Source organism: Carassius auratus, chromosome 42 (assembly GCF_003368295.1).
Source record: "Carassius auratus strain Wakin chromosome 42, ASM336829v1, whole genome shotgun sequence".
NCBI classification, from domain to species: domain Eukaryota; kingdom Metazoa; phylum Chordata; class Actinopteri; order Cypriniformes; family Cyprinidae; genus Carassius; species Carassius auratus.
In genome coordinates, this window is record NC_039284.1 from 17,449,941 (window position 1) to 17,463,366 (window position 13,426).

The 13,426-nt window shown below is 36.1% G+C and overlaps 2 protein-coding genes across 4 annotated transcripts in view; both read left to right on the plus strand.

The window, feature by feature from the left end:
• LOC113060912 (neuronal PAS domain-containing protein 3-like) overlaps positions 1 to 13,426 on the plus strand; it is a 783,891-nt gene that overhangs the window by 320,492 nt on the left and 449,973 nt on the right. The window lies entirely within an intron of this gene.
• LOC113060910 (erythroid differentiation-related factor 1-like) lies at positions 892 to 13,211 on the plus strand. 2 transcript variants are annotated; one of them, XM_026230175.1, is made up of 25 exons: positions 892 to 1,273; positions 1,707 to 1,909; positions 2,622 to 2,688; positions 3,397 to 3,522; positions 3,724 to 3,848; positions 3,925 to 4,075; positions 4,156 to 4,248; positions 4,350 to 4,477; positions 4,811 to 4,922; positions 5,012 to 5,159; positions 5,249 to 5,360; positions 5,457 to 5,568; positions 5,649 to 5,909; positions 6,115 to 6,186; positions 7,033 to 7,180; positions 7,274 to 7,465; positions 7,986 to 8,186; positions 8,333 to 8,554; positions 8,652 to 8,878; positions 10,275 to 10,433; positions 10,534 to 10,683; positions 10,773 to 10,926; positions 11,005 to 11,120; positions 12,051 to 12,223; positions 12,588 to 13,211. In XM_026230175.1, the coding sequence occupies exons 1-25, from the start codon at positions 1,175 to 1,177 to the stop codon at positions 12,754 to 12,756; spliced, it is 3,720 nt and encodes a 1,239-aa protein (XP_026085960.1). In that variant the 5' UTR covers positions 892 to 1,174; the 3' UTR covers positions 12,757 to 13,211. The 2 variants fall into 2 exon arrangements, with proteins under 2 accessions (XP_026085960.1, XP_026085961.1); XM_026230176.1 differs by having other exon boundaries at positions 12,591 to 13,211.

Genomic DNA, 13,426 nt, shown 5'->3' on the forward strand with positions numbered 1-13,426 from the left:
AATAATAATAATTAAATATGCAACAATATTTTAAAATAAATAATTTCAAATATTTTAATTAAACTTAATAAAAATACATATAATTATTATTGTATATTATTATAATAATTGTATATGCTGCGTGTGGTCTCTAAATTTTCCATTAAATTAGAGCTAGTGGCTATAATTATTGTAGCTATTTTGAAATATATAGGAAAAAAATTTAAATAGTTTATTAGGCTATTGTTATTAACTTAAGAAATCATACAATGAATAAAAAGTAACTTTATTATTTTATTTTAAAATACTTTTACTAATCTAATAATTAATCTAATATTTTATTTTTGAAATTTGATTTCGTAATATATATATATATATATATATATATATATATATATATATATATATATATATTTTTTTTCTATCTATCTATCTATCTATCTATCTATCTATCTATCTATCTATCTATCTATCTATCTATCTATCTATTTATCTTTATATATAATCCTTTAAATAATCACATTCAATAGGCTATATAAAAATGTCTTGTATTAATATAACGTAAAATATCACGTAAATACAAAATCTAATTATTTTAGAAAATAAATCTAACTATTTTAGTTTAAAATACCGTAAAAAAATTTTTATTTATAAACTATATAAAATATAATATTTCAATATATTATAAATCTAATATCATTCTAATATAAATCGACGGTTGTGGATATTTATTCCATTATATAACCCATATATTTTAAAGTGTAACATATATATTAATGTGTTTAAAAGTATAAGTAGTATTATAATAAGAAAAAACACTGTAAAACTTTTAGAGCATTTCTAAATTTTTTCACTCCTTTCTAGAAAGAAGCGCCGCTGACGTCACGTGTTCTTCCGGGTGAGAGAGACAGTAAGTTTGGAGTGATCACTGACAGGCTTTATAGACTTTCATCAGAAAACAGCGTTGGGTTTTAATCATTTTTAGTCATCTAAGAGTCATCGAGTGTTCTGACAGATCTCTGCATGTGACACACATATCGATGTTTAAGATATAACGGCAAAAATGTAATGGAAAGAAAGCAACATGGTCTGCCGTGTAACGTTAGTATAACAGATGTACGATCAGTCACGGTCTGTAAGTGAAGGAGTCAGTGATTGTGTGTTTTGAACGTCGTTTCCTTGAGCTTCTGGATGGATGAATGTGGTGAATATGAGCTCTCAGGATAAGAAGACCGATTCAGATCCCAAACATGAGGAGGATCAGAGCAACACAGCATCTGAAGACAACAAACAGGTCTGATACCGCAGCATTTCACACTGAACTGATGCACCAATCATGTGTTTATGTTGCTTTGTATTAGGGATATGCCAGTATAACATTGTGTTCCTCATGTGCATCTTACCCGTGCTTGTCTACATCAGAGCACACTCTTTCAATCAGCATACAGTAGTTTTGCATTTTGACCAGTTGATGGGAATACTATACTTAAAATGCATTCCAAATTCGGAATAATTTGTAATATATAATAATTCACTGAATTTATTTATAATCATGGTATAACAATATCGTGCATATTCATTACCATGATATATCGCATAACCGAATACTGGCACACTGGAATATTTTGTATTTATGGAAATGTGGCTGGGTTTTGTTCTACAATCTGAATGTTGATGAATGGTTACTTTACAACATAACAGCTTATGTAAAATATTTGTGATTTTAGGTTATTTGTCTGGGCAACAATGAAGTGAAGAGTCGTGCGGTGGTGAAGTACTCGGCCGCTCCGCCGTCCTCCACATATGCGTTACTACAGGAGAAGACTGACCTCAAGCTGCCCCCAGCAAACTGGCTGCGGGAAAATACTCAGCTGGGCACTGCCGGGACCACCGTACTCGGATCCAGCAGGAAAAGCAAACCCTTCTCCAGGTATCTCTATTATTTCACATTCATATTTATGTAGAGTGACTTGTGTTCCATTTCCTTGGCTTTCCTTGGTAATCAAACCCATGACCTTGGCATCTACTGCTTGAGCTACAGGAAAAAGCTCATTTTACGTTTATTCTGAGGTTTCCTGTATTACATATCAAATGTATTACATTTTACATTGCGTTTAAATGGTTAGTTGACCCAAAAATGAAAATTATGTCATTAATAACTCACTCTCATGTCAAACCCGTAAGACCTCGGTTCATCTTCAGAACACAGTTTAAGATATTTCAGATTTAGTCCGAGAGTTCTCTGTCCCTCCATTGAAACTGTGTGTTCGGTCTACTGTCCATGTCCAGAAAGGTAAGAAAAACATCATCAAAGTAGTCCATGTGACATCAGATGGTCGGTTAGAATATTTTGAAGCATCGAAAATACATTTTGGCCCAAAAATAGCAAAAACTAAGACTTTATTCAGCATTGTCTTCTCTTCCGGGTCTGTTTTGAGCGCGTTTACAACACTGCAGTGACGCTGGTGACATGTTATCTTTGTTATTGGGTGCACCGGAAAACACGTCACTTGTGAACGCACTTAATGTGACAAAACATCATTTTCATTTCTGGGTGAACTAACCCTTTAATGTAAATGTACATATTTAGATGGCAGTGAAGCTGATCTTTCCATGCATTCTTGTGTTTTTGTGCACTTTAGTTTTGGGATGGCGTACGACTTCATCGATTCTATAGGGGATGATGTTGATGTTGTTTCTGATTCAGAGGTGGGTCTGTTGTTTTGTGACAAATAATTAAAATCAAATGGCTTTCTAGAATACTTGGTTCTGATCGGCTGATCACGGCACTCTGCTGTCATATATTTTAGTAAAGAGAAATTATAATATAAGTGAACATTTATATTTACATTTACATCATAAAAAATAATAATAATAGCATTATTCAGCAAAGAAGTATTGAATTGTTCAAAAGTGACGGTAAAGACATCAAACAGTAAAAGCTGTTCTTTTGTTAATATTAAGCAGCACAGCTGTTTTCAACATTGATATTAATAATAATAAGAAATGTCATTCATATTAGAATGATATTTGAAGGATCATGTGACACTGGCGACTGGAGTAATGATGTTGAAAATTCAGCTTTTCATTGAAGAAATAAAGTACATTATAAAATAAATTCATGTAGAAAACAGATATATTAAGTTGTAATGATATTTCACAATATTACTGTTCTGACTGATTTTTAAGTCAAATAATTGCTTGCTTGCTAAGAGACTGGTTTCACAGACAGGGCTTCGATTAAGTGTGCACATTCAGACAATACAATGGCACAGACATATTTTAAGTTTCTTTCAGGTAAAACAGCCAAGACATGCATTTTAGTCTGGGACTAGTCTTAAGTCTCGTCTATGAAGCCGGGGGCTTACATTGGAATGGTTTATTTATTACTTTCTTGTTTATTCTCCATTTAAACAGAACATCAAGAAGCTGCTGAAGATCCCCTACAGTAAATCTCATGTCAGCATGGCTGTTCACAGAGTCGGCAGCACGCTGCTGCTAGATGAACTGGACATTCAGGAACTATTCATGAGGTCGTCACAGGTACCCGGTTTTGTATTTTGTTAAGGAGCCCATAATGCATCTCCATTTAACCTTCTAGTGGCTATTCCCCAAACCTACTAACAAAATACTGAATTACATAGCAGGAAAACCTTTATTTAGGCTGTTCAGAGTATTTTTATGTATGAAAGGAGTGTTTATGCCATTATAAAGCGTTATCCTAACATTGCGACTGCCCTGTAGACTGGTGACTGGACATGGTTGAAGGAGTTTTACCAGCGTCTCATTGACCAAAAGTGGCAAAGAAAGAAGAAAAGCAAAGAACACTGGAACGAGAAGGCAATCCTCTCAAAGTTTCTGTATTACAGGTGAGAATTGACTTTACATGATTTTCATCCATGGCGGCACAGATTTCATCATTCACCATACTCTCCTGTGTTTCAGTATTAACAGTGATGGGACTGCAGTGCCCGTGCCGTCAGATACAGAGCAGGCGGCAGAGGAGGATTGTGGGACGGCGGCTGAAGGGCCGTCTTGGCCTGCCACCTTCAACAATTCCACCACTGAAGCCGAGGAGTCTGCGATACCCAAGGAGGTGCGTCCAGCCGTTCCTCTACCGTCATGTGCTCTCAGTGTTTTTAAGGCTGAATCATCTTGTCCACTCGTCTCTCTCAGGAGCAGGTGGACACATACGCTTTAGGTCACGTGTCTTCAGTTCCCAAAGAGCAGAATCTGCCCACATTGTTCAATGAAGGAGAAAACAGTCAGGTAGTAGCATTTACCTTACAGTCCCCAGCTTCCATTATAAAACAGAACCACACTGTACATCACAATACAAGCGTATTTGTATTTTGTTATCTTTGTCACAGTCTCAGGATTTGAGGAACGACTTTGTCCGGAATATTCTATGGACGTTTGAGGACATCCACATGCTTGTGGGATCTAATATGCCCATTTTTGGAGGCGGTCGATACCCAGCAGTCAGTCTACGACTCAGGTTAGAGCTGTACATTATTTGGATATATATATTTATCTGGTTATGAATGCAACAAGAATGCATATATTGATCTAAAGTGACATATATAGTATTACCAAAAAAAAAAAAAATCTAAATAATGCTGTTCTTTTGAGCTTACTATTCCTCAAAGAAACCAGGAAGTTTTTTTTTGTTTATCAGTTTCCACAAAAAATATAAAGCATCACAACTGTTTTCAGCATTGATAATAAAAATCAATATTTCCAAACTTTAGAATGGCAATGTATATTCTGTACTCTACTATAAATAACCCATAGATATTTATTTTAAATACTACACTTTTTTTCTTAACAGAGACAACAACAAACCAATCAACGTTCTCACAGGAATTGATTACTGGCTGGATAATTTGATGTGTAACGTACCGGAGCTGGTCATGTGCTTTCACGTCAATGGCATTGTGCAGGTAAGACCATTTGGTGATTATTTAATAGGTTTGTACGCGTTGATGTACTATAATATTCAAATTCCTAATAACTCTCATCTCGTTTGCAGAAATATGAAATGATCAAGACGGAGGACATCCCTGATTTGGAGAACTCCACGTTCTCGACGCGGGTTGTGAAAGACATCGCACAGAATATCCTATCATTCCTGAAATCCAACTGTACCAAAGAAGGACACACGTACTGGCTCTTCAAAGGTGGGCGGATGACGCTCTTTAGTTTGCTTTTTAAACTGTTTCATCTAAAGTCACTTCTTAAATCACTTATGTCTGTTTTGTTCATCTAGCTAGTGGAAGTGACATCGTGAAGCTGTATGACCTCACTACTCTGTGTGAGGAGGCGGCGGAGGAGAAATGCCAGAATCCCTTCACACTTCCTGTAGCAGTGCTTCTCTACAAGTATGATTCACATTCATAACTACCTTTCTCATATTCTGTTGCTTGAGTTTCCCAGTTAGCATTAGAAACCAATCTAATTGATGTTTTGCATGACAGAGTGGCCAGCAACATGATTCTAAAGAAGAGCCAAAACAGGAAGAACTATGGGATCATCAGAACGCTGTTACTCAACTGTATTAAACTGCTGGATGAGGAGCGCCATCCACAGGTGAGTAGCTTTATTACATTGGTTTGATTTCCTGAGCTGATGCATGATTTCTGATGTTTCCTTCTTGTTTGCTGCTCTAGATCATCGCTTCTGCTCACTACATGCTGGCAGAGCTGTTTCAGCTGGATGACGTGAGTGAGGATGAGGGGAATGGGGAGTCACTGAGGGGCGGGGGATCTGAAGACAGCTACAGCGATGAAGAGGAGGAGGAGGAAGAGGAAGACGAGAGCTCCTACAGCACCTCCTCTGAGCCACAGGATGACTCCAAAGCTGTGGCCATCATCAAGTCTGTCGGGGAGCTGTCGGTTCCAGAGAAATACAAGAGCACACATCAGATCAGAGTACGAGATCGAGTTAAAGATTGATTTTTTTTTTATTGCACATAAATGTTATTGAATATATGCTGCCTGATGTATAGTAGAAGATATAATGGTCTGTTTGGATGTTTGTAAATGTACTTTTTTCCACCATGCATGAATTTGCACAATAAATCTACATTGTTATGTTACCAGTGTATCATATTAAAAGCATTATGTTGCCTTCCAGCCTAACTGTGCATTTCCGGTGTCACAAGACAAGGAGGAGAAGTGCCGACTGGTTCTCAGCTACGTTCTGAAGGTAAGAGAACAAGATTACTATTTGTTTTGATATTATTGTATTATAGTGTTCATCGTCTGGTTGACTACATCTTCTATCAATTTTTCCGAAAATGTCTGCCATATGCACATAAACTGACATATATTATAGAAACTTAATTTTCTGTAATGGTTTGTATCGTAAAAAGCACTATACAAATAAACTTGAATTGAATTATTGTTCAAGTGCATTGTTTTTCTTAGTTTGTTCTGTGGACTGTGAAATAAGCATTCTTTGTTTACCAACCATAATTGTAGTCAAGCACCTTCTATCTATCAGTCTTTCCATCCATCCATCCATCCATCTGTCTATTTGTCCATCCATTCCTCCATCCATTAATAGTTCTATCTTATCCATTCATTTTTCCATCCAACCGCCATTCCATCTTGTCCATCCATCCATCCATCCATCCGTCCACCATTCTATCTCTCATCCATCCATCCATCCATCCATCCATCCATCCATCCACGCATTCATCGTTCTATCTTATCCATCTATCATCATTCTATCTTATCCAGCCATTCTTCCATCCATCCACTGTTCTATCTCATCCATCCATTCATCTATCCATTCTTTCATCCATACTTTCATCCATGCATTCATCATTCTATCTTATCCATATATCCATCATTCTATCTTATCCATCCATTCTTCCATCCATCTTCTGTTCCATCTTGTCCAATCGTCAATCCCTCCATTCGTCAATCCATCCATCGTTCTATTGTCTGTCCATCCATCCATCCATCCATCCATTATTCTGTCTTGTCCATCCATCCATCAATCCATCCCTTTAAAAACACTAAGGCAAAACTTCACCTGTGTGTGTAGGGTTTAAAAGCGGTGGAGAGCAGCATAAAGAAAGAGAGTGATCTTCCAGCGGCTGACCCCAGCACACCTATCCCTCTAAAATATGAGGAGCGGAGTCAGAACGGAGCCAGAGATGTGGAGCAAGAGATCGCTCTGCTGCTGGACAGAGGTCAGTCATCCTATCCATTCAGTCCCTCAGAAACTGATTTCTCTTCCACTGTTTGATCATTTACCGTGTTCCTCTTCATCTTGGGTCACACAGTGGGTCCGTGTAACGAGGAGCTGAAGGTGCCGACCCGCTCTGGGATGTTACCTGGCACATGGCAGCACCGCATGAAACTGCAGCTGTTCCTGAAAGCGTCAAAAGCATACTATGTTTTGTCAGATGCTGCAACCAACCTGCTGAAGTACGGACGGGCCCTGCGCTATATCAAACTGTCTCTGCAGTGCCACGGTAAGAACAAGCAGCTCAGTGTTGTCAGAAAAGACATGCAGTGCTGTTCAAAAGTTTGGGCTCAGTACGATTTTTGATTTTTTTTACAGAAACACAACTGTTTTCAACATTAATAATGAGAATTGTTTCTTAAGTAGCAAATCAGCACATTAGAATGATTTCTGAAGGATCATGTGACACCGAAGAATGGAGTAATGATGCTGAAAATTCAGCTTTGCATCACATGAATAAAATTTATTTTAAAATGCATTCAAATAGAAAACAGTTATTTCAAATTGTATATTTCACAATATTAATGTTTTTAGAAGCTTTGGTGAGCATAAGCGAATTCTCTCAGGAACTTTTAAACATCTTTTAAACACCAACCTCAAACTTTTGAAGAGTAGAGTCTACACATGTGCATGTTTGTATTAAACCAGTAATTTTAAAATATATATTTTAGAGAATGTTAATTAAGCATCTTATTTGGAGCTAATCGGTTCAAACTTGAACGTTATGTGCTTTCTCTCTCTTCCTATAGATGCGTATTGCTCCATAAATGGTGGTCTCCACCCACAGGTGCTTCTGTTCCACTGCCAGTGTCTTTCTCTGTGTGGAGATGTTCAGCTCATGTTGGCCCAGAATGCCTCAAACAGAGCTGCGTATCTGGAGGAATACAACTACCAGACTAAAGATGACCAGGAGATCCTCCACTGCCTGCACCGCGAGAGCTCCTGCCAAGGTCTAAGTGCTTGATCACACACTCTTTTACTGAAGTGATCATAAAATGGTTTGATGAGATTTCACTGCTCTTAGGAGATGAATTGGATACTAAAACTCGTCGAAGAGACATTGTCTTATATATTGACACTTTTTTTCCTTCCTCAGCCTTTAGCATGGCCACTGATCTGGCCTTAGACCCAGAGTACCAGCTGATCGTCAGCAGCAAGTGTTACGAGGCCGCCCACGACCTTTTGACCTCAGGAGTTCTGAAGGACCAGGAACAGGAGCAACTGGGTCAAGTTCTGAAACGGCTCGGTAACATCCGCAACGAGATGGGCGTCTTCTATATGAACCAGGCCGCGGCCATGCAGGCGGAGAAACAAGGAGGTGAGGGCTTCTTGGGTTTCTATAAGAGGCGGTTTATCAAATCATTTGACAAACAGTTGGAGAGTTGTTTGTGAGGTAAAGCTTTTTCTGTGTCCAGTGCGCAGGAGCGTGTGCGTCGCCGAGCAGGAGCTGTGGAAGAAGAGTTTCTCATGTTTTGAGAAGGGCATGCAGGATTTCAATGCGATTTCAGACTCCGTGAACACAGCCCTGCTGCTGTGTAACATCGGTCGACTCATGCGTATCTGCGCTCAGGCTCACTGCGTCACGACATCAGAGCACAGCCGTGGCGAGTTCTCACCAGAAGAGACCCTCTACTACAACAAGGTTAGTCTCACATACAGTCTTGGACATGCGGTGTCATTATTGTTAGATTAGGTTAGATTCGATTAGATTAAACTTTATTGTCATTGAACGTGAGGTACAAGGCAACGAAATACAGTACAGGGGAGGAAGAAATAAAGCATTACATGAGGGAGGGGAGGAGAAAACAAACAACCCTCAGACTATGCTCCTTTGGGAGTACAGTGTGGGAACAGGAAAAACACCTCAGCAACAAAAGCACATAAGAAATACAGCATGAAAAACACACAACTTGCAACAGGGGAGGGGAGTGGGGGGGTGGAGGGAGGAGGTAACCCAGCACAGGCAAGCACCCATCCGGTCCTGCAGTCATTGTTATTATTATTATTAAAAGAAATATAATAATCTTAATGTAAAACACTTATCCAAGGGATGTACAAGTAAGAAATTATTATGATTATTAAACATTCTCTTAATATAAGATGTTGTATTTACAAGAGAAACAATAATACAATAATAATTCTTTATTATTTCTATATCCCTTGAATTGAAGTGTCTTTTATTAAGGTTATTATAAAAAGATCATTATTTTTTTTTATAATAATAATAATAATAAATTCTAATTTATATATTCCATGGATAAGCAGCCTGTATTAAGATTGTTGGGGAAATTATATTATCTAATTATTGTGTTAATATAATAATAATTATTCTAATAAATATTATAATACATATGTAAATTAAGACTTTTATCTACTTTTTTATCCATCTGCAAATGGGAAATAATAATAATAATTGTTTTTATTATTTATTAAATTATAAGTATTATTAAATAAAATCATATATATATATATATATATATATATATATATATAAATTTGTTATTATAAATATAATACAAATTATTATTGTTCTCTTGTAGATGGAAAAGTTGATACAAGTGTCTTATATTAAGATTATTATTATTATTATTATTATTATTATTAATAATCATAAGAAACATATCTAATTTTTAGCCATCTGCAAATGTAAAATTGTTATTTTATTATTATTAATAGTAACAATAAGAATATTTATTATGATTATACATTATTCTTGCAGTCGGATACAAAGTGGATACCACTGTCTTATATTAAGATTATTATTTTTAGATTGTTTAGTAATAATTTAGTATTAATAATATAATTATGTTAATATTTATTAGTAGTAGTAGTAGTAGAAGTATTTGTAGTTATTTCTCATTTTTATCTTACTTGGATAAAAGTGTCTTCAAAATTAATTTGTGTAAAATACCAAATCTATAATAAGACCAGAAAGAAGGTCCTTGTCATTGTAGCTGCATCACATTAGCAGTCTCTCTCTCTCTCTCTCCCTCCCTCCCTCTCTCTCTCTCTCTCCCTCTCTCTCTCTCCATCAATAGGCGATAGATTACTATCAGCGGGCGCTGAAGTCTCTGGGCTGTCGGGAGAGTCACTCAGCCGTCTGGGACTCTGTTAACTGGGAACTCTCTACAACCTATTTCACATTAGCCACACTCCTCCAGGACTATGCGCCACTGTCCCGTAAAGCACAGCAGCAGGTACACACACACACACACACACAGACACACACACTTTATTCTGTCTGTACAGACTGCGGAAATGATGAACTCCACTTGACATGAGCGTACCGTGTTTCAGATCGAAAGGGAAGTTACAGAGACAATGATGAAGTCCCTGAGATACTGCGACCTGCAGACGGAGTCCGCTCGCCAGCCGCTCTACCAGTACAGAGCAGCCACTATCCACCACAGACTGGCTTCAATGTACCACAGCTGCTACCGCAACCAGGTACAGCATCAAACACGTGCATCTCTACACCTTTATCTTTTTACCTTTATCTAACATGTTCCCACATGGGTCTCGTTTCTCTCTGTCAGGTTGGAGACGAGAGCGTCCGTAAGCAGCACAGAGTTCAGGCAGAGCAGCATTACAGTAAGGCTGTGCGGCTCTTCATTAGTCTGAGTGACGCCCCATGCGAGCTGCTTCGCACGCTTCTGGAGAGAGTGGCCTTCGCTGAGTTCACCATGGCAGGTGAGAAACGCACACTGCTGGGAGACTTCGATAGGACACGAGTAAACCTCTTATCGGATGTTTTGTTGTGTTTTCCAGGTCAGAACAGCAGTGCTGTGAAACTGAAAACTCTGACGGGAGCGCTAGAGATCATGTGTGAAACACGTCACGCTTTCAAACTCATTCATAAAGAGCTGCTGGAGCAACAGGAGAAGGTATATACACAGACATATAATAATAATAATAATAATAATAATAATAATAATATAGTTTATAAATCCCTGGATAAGTGTCTTATATTAAGATTATTTAATTAAGATTGTTAATCATTAATTATAATAATAATAATTATTATTATTTCTCATTTATAAGTTTGGATAACCTTGGATAAAAGTGTAATATATTAAGATTATTATATAAGAATTAATATTTATTATCATTTCTATTATTAGTAATATTAATAATAATTCATTTGTAAATCCCCTTGCATTAACCTGTAATGATTATTATATTAGTATTTTTTTATTATTAATAATATTTATCATCATCAGTCTTATATTATGTGTCTTTTATTTTTGTTTAAGATTTTGTTTATTATTATTCATAGTCACATTATTATTATCAACAATAATGATTTCTCATTTGTAAGTCCCTTGGACAAAAGTGTCTTATATTAATATTATTATATGAATTATTAATAATAATAGTAAATCATTGTTTCTCATTTATAAGTCTCTTGGATAAAAGTGTACTATATTAGGCTTATTATATAAAGGTTAATTTTTATTATCATTACTATTATTAGTAGAAATAATAATTTATTATTTGTAAGTCCTTTGCATTAATGTGTCTATAAAGATTATATTATTCATCCTCATTACCATCATAATTTCTCCCTTGGACAAAAGTGTCTTATTTATTATTATTATTTATAATAATAATAATAATAATTATTATTTTATTAACAATGATGATTTCTCATTTGTAAGTCCCATAGACAAAAGTGCCTTATAATGATATTAGTATATGAATTATTATTATAATTATTATTATTTATAATAATAAAAATAAAAACGTTGTTCTCTATAAATACATTGTTCCCTTTGTTGAATGGTCAGTTTTACACTGTTATGTGATGTTGACAGATGTTGACACCAGAAGACTCAGACAAACCTGAAGAGCTTCACTCAGATAGTTCTTCTTCCTCTGAGCTCGACACAGAAGAGGTTGTGAAGTTAATTGGCATCTTTGAGCCCAGTTTCTCCTTCCTGCTGTTGCAACTGATTAAACTCAGCACTGCAAGCAAACGCAAAGTCAGGTGAGAGAAGCAAAAATATACATACTTCAGCTGTATACCTCAGTACCTTATTCCATATGAACTCAGGTTGTGCTACAGATCAGTGTTATTTTGGTATATATTCATGTTTTTAATCAGTTTTTAGTTTTACATTTTTCTTTTTAATTTAAGTTTCAGTAATTTTGTTGTGTTTGAGTCAATGCAATGCAATGTTTTTTTTTTTTTTTTACATCAAAATAAAATTTTCCCCCTCATTTTTTAATTCATGTTAACGTTTGATTGGTTTCACCTATCTTTTTTTTATGGTTTTAGTTACATATCCAATCATATTGAAGCAAATGTCATTATAGTTTTTGATTATGTGGTGATTTTGTGTTCTCATAAGCAGTGGTAAAGAAGAGGAGCAGGTGAAGATCTACAAGAGCGTATATTCTCGCTTCCTGCGGGCCGAAAAGTCTGTCCCGCTCATCCAGAGGGTTTCCCTTTTCATGGAGCTGCTGGATCAGCTAAAAACACCAACAGGAAGTGATGAAGCAAGATCATCATCATCTTGAGACTTCTAAGTGACATCATTAATGCCAAGCATGCAACAGTTTAGAGTCTAAAAATCAATCTTGATAGTTTTGGAAAGTGACTTGTAAATGAAAACACAACCCTCACCAGCAGTGCCTTTCTTATGCTCACACTGTGCTGGATTTCCTACAAGAGTTTGGTTGATAATTATGGTAATAAATCCAAACTCTACGGTTGTTTGTATAGCAGATATTTATTGCTAATGAGAGAAGATGTACAAAATGTGAACCTTTGTTTTTTTTTTAACCACCCTTACAGGCTTTTCTCTTTCTGGTGCATAAATAAGCTTATGAATTGTATAAAAACAAATGCAGGTTTTCAATAGAAATGTGCAATAATGTTTAAAGGTCAGTGCAACAGGGGTGATTATACAGATACTGTGTTGTGATCATTTGTAATTGCTTGGCTTTTAAATCTTGAATAAAGTTCAAACTGTTCAAAGTAATTGTCATGTATTTGTTTTGCTTTTTTCTTCAAAACTTAAACACTAGTTTAAAGTTATATGACATGCGCTGACATGTATTTCAGCCTTATTATTAAGGCAATGAAAGCAACTGCATAATCCTGTCCAATTTAGATTAAAATCCAGCGCAATTTAATGCATTGCACGTAACGTTTTCCCCAAATTCAATCCAAAACTATATGCTTAAA